This window comes from Scyliorhinus torazame, chromosome 20 (assembly GCF_047496885.1).
Source record: "Scyliorhinus torazame isolate Kashiwa2021f chromosome 20, sScyTor2.1, whole genome shotgun sequence".
NCBI classification, from domain to species: Eukaryota; Metazoa; Chordata; class Chondrichthyes; order Carcharhiniformes; family Scyliorhinidae; genus Scyliorhinus; species Scyliorhinus torazame.
The window spans coordinates 5,605,739-5,619,765 of NC_092726.1; the positions used below are offsets into that span (position 1 = coordinate 5,605,739).

General features: G+C 44.2%; 1 protein-coding gene across 2 annotated transcripts in view; it reads right to left on the reverse strand.

Annotated features, from left to right (window-relative positions):
• bin3 (bridging integrator 3) overlaps positions 1–14,027 on the reverse strand; it is a 135,572-nt gene that overhangs the window by 26,192 nt on the left and 95,353 nt on the right. For both annotated transcript variants that reach the window (XM_072485585.1, XM_072485586.1), the window contains exons 7-8: positions 13,128–13,269; positions 5,874–6,008 (exon numbers count right to left, since the gene is read on the reverse strand). In XM_072485585.1, the coding sequence (XP_072341686.1) occupies positions 5,874–6,008; positions 13,128–13,269 (277 nt within the window). The remainder of the gene's footprint in view (positions 1–5,873; positions 6,009–13,127; positions 13,270–14,027) is intronic.

Consider the following 14,027-nt stretch of genomic DNA (forward strand, 5'->3'; position numbering starts at 1 on the left):
ACTACAGGTTGAATGTCCTTTATTGAAGACGCTCGGGGCCAATTGCGCTGCAGAGTTCAGATCACTTCCGCTTGGGCTAAGGCATCTGAACTTGCATTACAATCGCCTACCCCGGGCCAGCTGTAGTCTACAGTAAATGAAATAGCTAGAAAACTAAGATGTATCATGGAACAATAAATACAGAGTGTCAGGTTTCTTTATTGACATGCTCACCGCAAAAATCGCAAGGTCAACAGTGCAGACAGACAACTCGACTTCCGCGCTAAAAGATGTGTTTGGGATTGACAGATAAAGGTTTTCGACCACCATGAAATCTAATACATATCCCTTCACCCGGAAAGCACAGAGAACCTGGCACTCAATATTTTCTTCTTGGGATGTGGGTACCACTGACAAGCCCAGCATTTGTTGCCCATCCCTATTTAAATGGCCAGCAAGCCACTCGGACCGAGTGTAGTTAAGCATGATGGAGAGGAATGGAGTGTTAGAATATCAAAGGAGACCATTAACTTCTAAAGCAAAATTTGAACTTCGTCTTTTAACTGAAAGAATTACCTCACAAGATTACACGCTGTAAACAAAAACTTTGACTGTACAAGAATCAAACAAAGTGCTACCGATTCAATACTCTGTATCTTTAATAAACATTTTAATTTTAAAACTGAAAATCTCAACAAGCCACTCCCTGTTATGTTTTAATTTCCACCCAAGAACTCCCCTATATATTGCAGGACCTTGAGGTTTCCATCACTTCGCCTGAGATCAACCCAAAGTGTGCCACATCTCTTTGAAATTAACTTTGATTCCCCAAGCTAACAGATTCTTTGGGGTCCTTCCAATAGCGTTAGGCAATTCTCATTCAGAACTTCATCCTGGACACTGCTGCAATCCTTGCTCAGTGGCTACAAAATCAGAAAGCACCCGTGTTTCCGACAGCCCTATGGTACTGGTCTCAGCTGTTTCCCCAGCGCCCACTGCTGGCAGCTATTGCTCTCTCTGCCAGTGACAGTGAGACAACACACGGGAAATCCCACCCCAAAAGGACACCAACCCTTCAGCCTGTCCCTGTGGTTAAACTGGCAGCCCTGGGATGTCCCAGCCAGAAATTTAAACCCACCATCCACAATTCCCAAATCTGTCCTTTGATCTGCAAAATATATGGATGCTTGAAGACCTTTGTTTACCAGTTGCTTCTCAGCGTTTCTTTGTTTGCGTGAATGGCATGAATAAATCGCGTCTCGCACAAAGACGGGGAATTTCTCCTCAGATTTACTGTCCTCGGCAAAACCTGCAGTTTTGTGGCTTTCATAGTTCCAATTCTGACCTTGTAAGGACACGTGGAAGGATCTTTTCTGTGTAAACTGTCATGTGAGAGCACCTTTAAGAAATGGGTGTTTATCAGTGATGTCAGAGAGTGGGTGGAGCTGGGCTGTCTGTCAGCTTTTTACTTTCGTTTTTGAGCAGGCTGCTACAGAGTGAGTTTTTAGTTTTGTTTTCAGAAAGAAGAGCTGCAGTGAAAGCCAGCAGATGCGCATGGATCTCTCTACAAGCTAAAGATTGTTCATTTGGGTGATTTCAAAGGGATAACTGCTCTCATTAGAGAATTTAAACCTGATCTCTGTGTTAAAAGGGTCTTTTGTCTTCTGGATGTTGTTTGGGAATTTATCAAGGGTTATCTATAGAGTACTGTATTCTTTGGGATTTATTGGTGTTGATAGTTGTTAAGATGTTTACAGTGGGTTTATAAAGTGTTAACTGATTTCATAAATAAACATTGTTTTAATTTAAAAGTACTGTAACACTCTGTTGAATAATACCTGAAAGGCAGGCCCGTGTGCTCCCTATAACCACAATAAATTCAAAGTTAAGGGTCAGGTGTGTCATGTGAGAGTACCTTTAAGAAATGGGTGTTTACTACTGCAGTGATGTCAGAGAGTGGGTGGAGCTGGGCTGTCAGCTTTTTACTTTTGTTTTAGGCTGTTTGCTGCAGGGTGTGTTTTAGTCTCTTTTTCAGGGTTGGAGTTGAAGCCAGACAGAGCAGGTGTACTGCTGTTCTCTCTGCCATGAAAAGACTATCTCTTGATCATTTGGTGAATTATAAATGTTTTCAGTAGTGACTTTAACCTGATGTGCTTCTGTGAAAGGCTTTGTTTTTAAGTCATATGGATGTTAAAAGGAAAGCTTAAAGGATTACTTAGTGTTTTATTCTTTGGGGGTTGTATTTGAATTGATGGTTGTTAAGATGTTCACTGTATGTTTTAAAAAGGTTAACTTGAGTTCATAGAATAAACATTGTTTTGCTTTAAAAAATATTTTTCCATTTCTGCTGTCCCACACCTGTAGAGTGGGCCGTGTGCTCCCCATACCACAATCTAGTAAAAGTTGTGGGTCAGGTGAACTCCATGATACACTTAGGGGTTCTCTAAACCCTGGACCTGAACAAAACACCTTCGGTGAGCAGAATTCAGGGTTTCAATTACCCTACCTGCCCAGGTGCAATTTCCCCAAAACTAAAAAGGCACACCCTGACAGCATCTGAAATGTGAAATGAAACATATTCAGAGGAGTCAGGTGAGGAGTGCTGGATGAAGGCTTCAATGAAGCACCAAACACCGACTTGGACTGGGCGGGACAGTTCGTTTCTGTGGTTTCCTTCCTTCCAAACTGATTCAGGCTGGCCAAACAAACTACAAGATTCTCCTCAGTCGTGGCACAAAAACCTCATTTACTCTTGTAAAATCAGCAATCAAAATCTGACAGGTTAATGTTGGCTTACATTGGATACAGTTTGGACAATCTTGTTTGAAATATGCAGGTTATTTTGGAGATAGTCTGAATGTCTTTGTAAAGGTGGACATGAGTTGCGATTATTAACCCTGACACTGGAATCCTCGAGACTATTATTATTGCACCAGCTGCTGCATCTTGCATGTCAGAAGCTAAAATCCTGAGCAAACTGAGAAGTGGATGATAATTAATTGGGAGTTTAAACAATATGTGAAACAGGTACAGTGTATATAAATGTGTTATATATATTTATATGCACTTTAATTTGCAGCTGCCAATGGCTGGAAAGAGGTACAAGTGGAGCTAAAGCTAACTAACTTTATTTCCAAGGATGCCTTTCGCTGAAAGATTTTATTTTATAATCTTTATTCTCACAAGTGGACTTACATTAACACTGCAATGACGTTACTGTGAAAAGCCCCTAGTCGCCACTTTCCGGCGCCTGTTTGGGTCACAGAGGGAGAATTCAGAATGTCCAATCCACCTAACCTGCACCTCTCTGGACTGTGGGAGGAAACCGGAGCACCCGGAGGAAACCCACGCAGACACGGGGAGAACGTGCAGACTCCGCACAGGCAGTGACCCAAGCCGGAATCGAACCTGCGACCCTGGCGCTGTGAAGCCACAGTGCTAACCACTGTGCTACCGTGCTGCCCACTTTTTTTTTCCGATTGACCGAAAACTGAATAAACTTGTCTATTTTCTCTCACTGCTAATCGGTATTTTATTGTCTTTAGTGTTTAAATGTTGTACAGTTTCTCTTGCTGCGGCGTTAGCCTCTCGCCCAGGTTGCTTAGCGAACCACACACTCACACACACACACACACACACACAATCAGCTCCAACTATAGTCTAGACCCTGCGTTGTCAGGTTTTCACACCTGGCCTGCAGCCTCTCACACCAAAGAGTATGTTGCATAGATTTTGCTTAATCTCCACCATTTGTAACCAAGTTTCTCCAGGGCCCATCGGATCTAACAAGGCTGAGTGGTTCCCACCCCGGACCTGTTGCCTGCTACTGCACAACTACCGACACGTAAACCAGCACAGATTCCGCACGAGTGAGTTGACGGTTCGGTTGTTCCCTGTGCAACATTTCATTCTGGTGGTACTGAGCTACCAGAAGAATATTAGCGACCTCACCCACCCTCTCTTGAAAGACAAGAGGCTGCAAAAAAAATAAAATAAATAAAAATAAATATATATATATATATATATATATACGGCGCATGGTACAATAGGGTCTGCTTAGCACACTGGGCTAAATAGCTGGCTTGTAATGCAGAACAAGGCTCAGCACGGTTCAATTCCCATTCCAGCCTCCCAGAACAGGTGCTGGAATGTGGCGACTAGGGGCTTTTCACAGTAACTTCATTGAGGCCTACTTGTGACGATAAGCGATTATTATAGGGGCTGGTTTAGCACTGGGCTAAATATCCGGCTTTGAAAGCAGACCAAGGCAGGCCAGCAGCACGGTTCAATTCCCGTACCAGCCTCCCCGAACAGGCGCCGGAATGTGGCGACTAGGGGCTTTTCACAGTAACTTCATTTGAAGCCTATTTGTGACAATAAGCGATTTTCATTTCTTTTCATTCTAGGAATACACGCTTGGCTCACTGTACGTGGAAAACCAAAGGAGATTTCACATTTTCCCCCCCAGAGACCAGTTAAATTGTTTCCCCTCAATCCTTTTGTCTCATTTGCAAGAATTGTTCAGACACAGGTTCTGTCCCTGGGAAAGCCTGGAGAATCTCTGATGAGGTGATTGAAGCAAACCACACAACAGGTCGACGTTTATTTAATGAACAAGAATAGGAAACCCATTTTCCGCTCTATCTTCCACTTCCTTTCAGTCAGTAAGCACGTGAATTCCTACATGAGGTTTATCCAATTATTGGGGGAGTCCAAATAACTATTACCAAGACGTTTAGATCAATAAATAGTAACTAATTGGGACTAAGATTTTCAAACAACTACAGACCGAAGAAATGCTGCAGATATTTCCGAGGAGGGAGAGCGACTGGACTGGGTTTGCTCTTTGAAACCCTGAGAGCTCCGAAGCAAGTTATCTTCTCATTTGAGCATTTCACACCAAGAAAGTCGGAGTCACTTACTGGGCAGAAAAAGGCCATTCGGCCCATCGAGTCAACGCCAGCTCTGCACAGAGAAATGCCGTCTGACCCACTCCTCCGATCAAACATAGACCCTAGTTTGATTCCCAGTCTGTGCGACAGTACATGAGCAAGTCTCAGGCAGGGTGGCTCATGGAGCTCTGTAACTAGCCTGAGGCACCTTGAAATGTACACCAAAGAATAAGTCGGGGTTTTCCCTTCTGATCAGGATTGAGCGACCGTTGCTCGTGTGCGTACTGCGCACGTGGTGTGTGCGCGCGCGCGCGTGTGTCTGTGTGTGTGGTCCACTGCGGAGACCCCCCAGGCCACAGTAAGATTTTGGATGTGGAATAGCCACTTGAACAAGGTGTGAGGGTTTAGCCAGGACGTACAGGGCGATACCCTGAGAGGTATAAAAACCTCTGGCTGCCACTCCTGTCTCATCTGGCACTTTGGAAAGATTTCAATACCTGACCGTCAGCGACAGATTGTTTCAAACCCAACGGGTGAGATTTTCACAAAATAGTGCTATCATGAAGCAGTCTGCCGACTGGAGTGAGAAGCTGCAGGATTGCCCATTAAACAGCCGCAAGATTGAAACAGCAGGTTCCCATTTTCTCCCTCAGAAACTCACTTGTCTGTTCAAACCCTCATCTTAATTGAGCACTGGATGGGTAGTGGAAGATTTGGATTGCACAACCCTACCCGCGCGGAACATCACACGGAGCACACCAACCTCTTGAACAAGATGGACAAGCACGTGAAACAAAGGGTCACTGCTGTCAAAGGCTAACAAAAGAACCAAGTGTGCTCTAGGACAAAGGTTCGGCACAACATCGTGGGCCGAAGGGCCTGTTCTGTGCTGTATTTTCTATGTTCTATGTTCAGTGCATCCTTTACCTTCTCACTGGTAATCCAATTCCAATGGAATAAGCAGTACGGGATTTGGAAGGGGTCAAACCTAACGTTGCCTACCTGCGCACGAATCAAAGCTTCAAAGCTTGGCTGAAAGTAATCAATGCGGCTATTGTAAAACTTTGGCATCTCTTCAAGCAGCTGCTTGTTCTTGGCTTCAAAGTCTTCCTGGACCGGCCTCAGCTCCTCTCTGGCCTGGGGAATAAAACAAAATAACCAAAGACATGTGATCTTCGGGCTTTGCACCAGCATTGAAACCCGACAGCGAGGAACCAGGGTTGGATATGGCTGTAAAACAATGGGGGACAAAGCTGGATCCGCCACTGCCCACGTCAGCTGGCCCTCCATCCAGTTTGAAACTGATTCTCAACATCCATCGGCAAACTCAATCTGGTCGTGGGACCATTAATTGGATTTTTATTGGGAGGATATTGCCAGTCTGCGCAGAACGGCAGGACACTGAGGCCCGAGATCTGTGAAGAAAGGTGTTTCGTCCACTGCAGGAAGAACTTAGTCAAACAGACAAAAACGAATCAGCCTGAGAAAGGAAACAACTCCAGGAGCAAGCGGACATTGTGGATTGAGTGACACTGTCAGCTGTGTGCACTCTTCCAGGTGAAGTGCCCAATCCGCTTGCTCTGAATTTTCAGGAGACCCCCCATTCAGTTGTCATCAACCTGGATCAGTGTCCTCGTGTTGCAGAGAGGATGACTACAGTAAGAAGTCTTACAACACCAGGTTAAAGTCCAACAGGTTGGTTTCAAATCACTAGCTTTCGGAGCGCTGCTCCTTCCTCAGGTGAATGAAGTGACGACTCAGTTCTTTAATTCCCTTTTCTCTTTGTTTATTTCTTCTCTTGCCCTCTCCTCCTTCCATTACACCTCTGCTAACCTCCACATCGCCTCCTTTGCCCTGTTATCACTTCACTCAGCCTTTCAGTTTCCCCCGGTGACTCTGCAAGGTCAGCCAATGAGCAGATAAACCGGGAGGGTCTGGGGTTCAGTTCCCGCTCCATGCAGAGCCGTCTGGACTGGGGTGGGGCGGGGGCAGTGCAGGAGGATTCGTTGCCATGGGGCTACAGGTGAGGAACACCCAGGCTGCAATTCCTGGTCACGGCCCAGCAAGACGTGATGTCCGAGCGTGCGGAGTGAGTCGCCTCAGCCAAATCGCCTGCCCCACGTCCAGCCACATTCAAAGCGGATTCAATTGGAATCTGGCCCGTGCTTGCAGAATAAGGGTCCATCAAAGGAAAGAGGTTACTCCTGTCCCACACCTCCCACCCAAATCACCTTTAGACAATTGAAGCAGTTCCTATTTTACAACTCTCCTCACTTTGCATCAGGGAATACATCCTGGACATCTTAAAAACATCACCCACCCTTCTAATTCTTCACAGGCAAGTCACCTTCCATGGTGAAGTTTTCTAATTGTTCACAGGCAAGTCACCTTACCTGGTGAAGTTTTCTAATTGTTCACAGGCAAGTCACCTTACATGGTGAAGTTTTCTAATTCTTCACAGGCAAGTCACCTTACCTGGTGAAGTTTTCTAATTCTTCACAGGCAAGTCACCTTACCAGGTGAAGTTTTCTAATTGTTCACAGGCAAGTCACCTTACCTGGTGAAGTTTTCTAATTGTTCACAGGCAAGTCACCTTACCTGGTGAAGTTTTCTAATTGTTCACAGGCAAGTCACCTTACCTGGTGAAGTTTTCTAATTGTTCACAGGCAAGTCACCTTACCTGGTGAAGTTTCCTAATTGTTCACAGGCAAGTCACATTACCTGGTGAAGTTTTCTAATTGTTCACAGGCAAGTCACCTTACCTGGTGAAGTTTTCTAATTGTTCACAGGCAAGTCACCTTACCTGGTGAAGTTTTCTAATTGTTCACAGGCAAGTCACCTTACCTGGTGAAGTTTCCTAATTGTTCACAGGCAAGTCACCTTACCTGGTGAAGTTTTCTAATTGTTCACAGGCAAGTCACCTTACCTGGTGAAGTTTTCTAATTGTTCACAGGCAAGTCACCTTACCTGGTGAAGTTTTCTAATTGTTCACAGGCAAGTCACCTTACCTGGTGAAGTTTTCTAATTGTTCACAGGCAAGTCACCTTACCTGGTGAAGTTTTCTAATTGTTCACAGGCAAGTCACCTTACCTGGTGAAGTTTTCTAATTGTTCACAGGCAAGTCACCTTACCTGGTGAAGTTTTCTAATTGTTCACAGGCAAGTCACCTTACCTGGTGAAGTTTTCTAATTGTTCACAGGCAAGTCACCTTACCTGGTGAAGTTTTCTAATTGTTCACAGGCAAGTCACCTTACCTGGTGAAGTTTCCTAATTGTTCACAGGCAAGTCACCTTACCTGGTGAAGTTTTCTAATTCTTCACAAGCAAGTCACCTTACCTGGTGAAGTTTCCTAATTGTTCACAGGCAAGTCACCTTACCTGGTGAAGTTTTCTAATTGTTCACAGGCAAGTCACCTTACCTGGTGAAGTTTTCTAATTCTTCACAGGCAAGTCACCTTACCTGGTGAAGTTTTCTAATTCTTCACAGGCAAGTCACCTTACCTGGTGAAGTGTTCTAATTGTTCACAGGCAAGTCACCTTACCTGGTGAAGTTTTCTAATTCTTCACAAGCAAGTCACCTTACCTGGTGAAGTTTTCTAATTCTTCACAAGCAAGTCACTTTACCTGGTGAAGTTTTCTAATTGTTCACAGGCGAGTCACCTTACATGGTGAAGTTTTCTAATTCTTCACAGGCAAGTCACCTTACCTGGTGAAGTTTCCTAATTGTTCACAGGCAAGTCACCTTACCAGGTGAAGTTTTCTAATTGTTCACAGGCAAGTCACCTTACCTGGTGAAGTTTTCTAATTCTTCACAGGCAAGTCACCTTACCTGGTGAAGTTTCCTAATTGTTCACAAGCAAGTCACCTTACCTGGTGAAGTTTTCTAATTGTTCACAGGCAAGTCACCTTACCTGGTGAAGTTTCCTAATTGTTCACAAGCAAGTCACCTTACCTGGTGAAGTTTTCTAATTCTTCACAAGCAAGTCACCTTACCTGGTGAAGTTTCCTAATTGTTCACAGGCAAGTCACCTTACCAGGTGAAGTTTTCAAATTGTTCACAGGCAAGTCACCTTACATGGTGAAGTTTTCTAATTCTTCACAAGCAAGTCACCTTACCTGGTGAAGTTTCCTAATTGTTCACAGGCAAGTCACCTTACCTGGTGAAGTTTCCTAATTGTTCACAGGCAAGTCACCTTACCTGGTGAAGTTTTCTAATTGTTCACAGGCAAGTCACCTTACCTGGTGAAGTTTCCTAATTGTTCACAGGCAAGTCACCTTACCTGGTGAAGTTTTCTAATTGTTCACAGGCAAGTCACCTCACCTGGTGAAGTTTTCTAATTGTTCACAGGCAAGTCACCTCACCTGGTGAAGTTTTCTAATTGTTCACAGGCAAGTCACCTTACCTGGTGAAGTTTTCTAATTGTTCACAGGCAAGTCACCTTACCTGGTGAAGTTTTCTAATTGTTCACAGGCAAGTCACCTTACCTGGTGAAGTTTCCTAATTGTTCACAGGCAAGTCACCTTACCTGGTGAAGTTTTCCAATTGTTCACAGGCAAGTCACCTTACCTGGTGAAGTTTTCTAATTCTTCACAGGCAAGTCACCTTACCTGGTGAAGTTTCCTAATTGTTCACAGGCAAGTCACCTTACCTGGTGAAGTTTCCTAATTGTTCACAGGCAAGTCACCTTACCTGGTGAAGTTTTCTAATTGTTCACAGGCAAGTCACCTTACCTGGTGAAGTTTCCTAATTGTTCACAGGCAAGTCACCTTACCTGGTGAAGTTTCCTAATTGTTCACAGGCAAGTCACCTTACCTGGTGAAGTTTTCCAATTGTTCACAGGCAAGTCACCTTACCTGGTGAAGTTTTCCAATTGTTCACAGGCAAGTCACCTTACCTGGTGAAGTTTCCTAATTGTTCACAGGCAAGTCACCTTACCTGGTGAAGTTTTCCAATTGTTCACAGGCAAGTCACCTTACCTGGTGAAGTTTTCTAATTGTTCACAGGCAAGTCACCTTACCTGGTGAAGTTTCCTAATTGTTCACAGGCAAGTCACCTTACCTGGTGAAGTTTTCCAATTGTTCACAGGCAAGTCACCTTACCTGGTGAAGTTTTCCAATTGTTCACAGGCAAGTCACCTTACCTGGTGAAGTTTTCTAATTGTTCACAAGCAAGTCACCTTACCTGGTGAAGTTTCCTAATTGTTCACAGGCAAGTCACCTTACCTGGTGAAGTTTTCTAATTGTTCACAAGCAAGTCACCTTACCTGGTGAAGTTTTCTAATTGTTCACAGGCAAGTCACCTTACCTGGTGAAGTTTTCTAATTGTTCACAGGCAAGTCACCTTACCTGGTGAAGTTTCCTAATTGTTCACAGGCAAGTCACCTTACCTGGTGAAGTTTTCTAATTGTTCACAAGCAAGTCACCTTACCTGGTGAAGTTTCCTAATTGTTCACAGGCAAGTCACCTTACCTGGTGAAGTTTCCTAATTGTTCACAGGCAAGTCACCTTACCTGGTGAAGTTTTCTAATTGTTCACAGGCAAGTCACCTTACCTGGTGAAGTTTTCTAATTGTTCACAGGCAAGTCACCTTACCTGGTGAAGTTTCCTAATTGTTCACAGGCAAGTCACCTTACCTGGTGAAGTTTTCTAATTGTTCACAGGCAAGTCACCTTACCTGGTGAAGTTTTCCAATTGTTCACAGGCAAGTCACCTTACCTGGTGAAGTTTCCTAATTGTTCACAGGCAAGTCACCTTACCTGGTGAAGTTTTCCAATTGTTCACAGGCAAGTCACCTTACCTGGTGAAGTTTTCTAATTGTTCACAGGCAAGTCACCTTACCTGGTGAAGTTTTCTAATTGTTCACAGGCAAGTCACCTTACCTGGTGAAGTTTTCTAATTGTTCACAGGCAAGTCACCTTACCTGGTGAAGTTTCCTAATTGTTCACAGGCAAGTCACCTTACCTGGTGAAGTTTTCTAATTGTTCACAGGCAAGTCACCTTACCTGGTGAAGTTTTCTAATTGTTCACAGGCAAGTCACCTTACCTGGTGAAGTTTTCTAATTGTTCACAGGCAAGTCACCTTACCTGGTGAAGTTTCCTAATTGTTCACCGGCAAGTCACCTTACCTGGTGAAGTTTCCTAATTGTTCACAGGCAAGTCACCTTACCTGGTGAAGTTTCCTAATTGTTCACAAGCAAGTCACCTTACATGGTGAAGTTTCCTAATTGTTCACAGGCAAGTCACCTTACCTGGTGAAGTTTTCTAATTGTTCACAGGCAAGTCACCTTACCTGGTGAAGTTTTCTAATTGTTCACAGGCAAGTCACCTTACCTGGTGAAGTTTTCTAATTGTTCACAGGCAAGTCACCTTACCTGGTGAAGTTTTCTAATTGTTCACAGGCAAGTCACCTTACCTGGTGAAGTTTTCTAATTGTTCACAGGCAAGTCACCTTACCTGGTGGAGTTTCCTAATTGTTCACAGGCAAGTCACCTTACCTGGTGAAGTTTTCTAATTGTTCACAGGCAAGTCACCTTACCTGGTGAAGTTTTCTAATTGTTCACAGGCAAGTCACCTTACCTGGTGAAGTTTTCTAATTGTTCACAGGCAAGTCACCTTACCTGGTGAAGTTTTCTAATTGTTCACAGGCAAGTCACCTTACCTGGTGAAGTTTCCTAATTGTTCACCGGCAAGTCACCTTACCTGGTGAAGTTTTCTAATTGTTCACAGGCAAGTCACCTTACCTGGTGAAGTTTTCTAATTCTTCACAGGCAAGTCACCTTACCTGGTGAAGTTTCCTAATTGTTCACAGGCAAGTCACCTTACCTGGTGAAGTTTTCTAATTGTTCACAGGCAAGTCACCTTACCTGGTGAAGTTTTCTAATTGTTCACAGGCAAGTCACCTTACCTGGTGAAGTTTTCTAATTGTTCACAGGCAAGTCACCTTACCTGGTGAAGTTTCCTAATTGTTCACAGGCAAGTCACCTTACCTGGTGAAGTTTCCTAATTGTTCACAGGCAAGTCACCTCACCTGGTGAAGTTTCCTAATTGTTCACAGGCAAGTCACCTCACCTGGTGAAGTTTCCTAATTGTTCACAAGCAAGTCACCTTACATGGTGAAGTTTCCTAATTGTTCACAGGCAAGTCACCTTACCTGGTGAAGTTTTCTAATTGTTCACAGGCAAGTCACCTTACCTGGTGAAGTTTTCTAATTGTTCACAGGCAAGTCACCTTACCTGGTGAAGTTTTCTAATTGTTCACAGGCAAGTCACCTTACCTGGTGAAGTTTTCTAATTGTTCACAGGCAAGTCACCTTACCTGGTGAAGTTTTCTAATTGTTCACAGGCAAGTCACCTTACCTGGTGAAGTTTCCTAATTGTTCACAGGCAAGTCACCTTACCTGGTGAAGTTTTCTAATTGTTCACAGGCAAGTCACCTTACCTGGTGAAGTTTTCTAATTGTTCACAGGCAAGTCACCTTACCTGGTGAAGTTTTCTAATTGTTCACAGGCAAGTCACCTTACCTGGTGAAGTTTTCTAATTGTTCACAGGCAAGTCACCTTACCTGGTGAAGTTTTCTAATTGTTCACCGGCAAGTCACCTTACCTGGTGAAGTTTTCTAATTGTTCACAGGCAAGTCACCTTACCTGGTGAAGTTTTCTAATTGTTCACAGGCAAGTCACCTTACCTGGTGAAATTTTCTAATTGTTCACAGGCAAGTCACCTTACCTGGTGAAGTTTTCTAATTGTTCACAGGCAAGTCACCTTACCTGGTGAAGTTTTCTAATTGTTCACAGGCAAGTCACCTTACCTGGTGAAGTTTTCTAATTGTTCACAGGCAAGTCACCTTACCTGGTGAAGTTTTCTAATTGTTCACAGGCAAGTCACCTTACCTGGTGAAGTTTTCAAATTGTTCACAGGCAAGTCACCTTACCTGGTGAAGTTTTCTAATTGTTCACAGGCAAGTCACCTTACCTGGTGAGGTTTTCTAATTGTTCACAGGCAAGTCACCTTACCTGGTGAAGTTTTCTAATTGTTCACAGGCAAGTCACCTTACCTGGTGAAGTTTTCTAATTGTTCACAGGCAAGTCACCTTACCTGGTGAAGTTTTCTAATTGTTCACAGGCAAGTCACCTTACCTGGTGAAGTTTCCTAATTGTTCACAGGCAAGTCACCTTACCTGGTGAAGTTTCCTAATTGTTCACAGGCAAGTCACCTTACCTGGTGAAGTTTCCTAATTGTTCACAGGCAAGTCACCTTACCTGGTGAAGTTTCACAAGCACAGGACCCGATTTCTCCTTCTCTTCATATTTCTCCACTTTGGACTGCAGCCTTTTATAATCCTGCAAACTCTGTTCCCGTCTCTTCACAGCCATGTTCAGACTTGGGAAAACATTGCCGAACCTTGATAACAACAAAAAATAGAAGTGAAGAGGGTTTGCGGAAACCCTCCCGTTGGGGCCTCGAGCACGGGTTAGTCAGTTAGAGAGCCCATCAGACTCCAACACCTCCGACCAGAAGGCGAAGGTGCCAGAACCAACTCCGAGACTCCAACAGATGAGCCATCCAAGAGCAATGCCTGGGGAATGCCATATCGCCGCAGGAGAAAGGCCCCACCGGCCTTTCAGGGTGAATGTACAAGCTGCCAAAGCACAACGCCAAAAAGGGCAAGTAGTTCCTCCATTGCCAACATAACTAATCATCAACCCCAGACTGATAGGCTAGTCATTTCGTGTTTGTGGACCTGGCCATGTTTGTCTAGTCTGGCGCAAAGACTTGGAGAGCATTCTGAAATGGATCATACTAGGGAAATGCAAAGCCTTTTTTCCCACTACCTTGATGGCTCTTCCTGAATGAATATCCACTTGTTTTTATTGGTTGACGGGATACGGGTGTCGCTGGTTGGCCCAGCATTTATTGCCCATCCCTGAGGGCATTTCAGAGTTAACCACATTGCTGCGGGTCTGGAGTCACATGTAGGCCAGACCGGGTAAGGACGGCAGATTTCCTTCTCATTAATCGAGCCAGATGGATTTTCACAACAATGGTTTCATGATCATCTTTAGACTTTTAATTCCGGGATTTTTATTGAATTCAGGTTTCACCACCTGCCGTGGTGGGTTTTGAACACGGGTCCCCAGGACGTTACCCTAGGTCTCTGG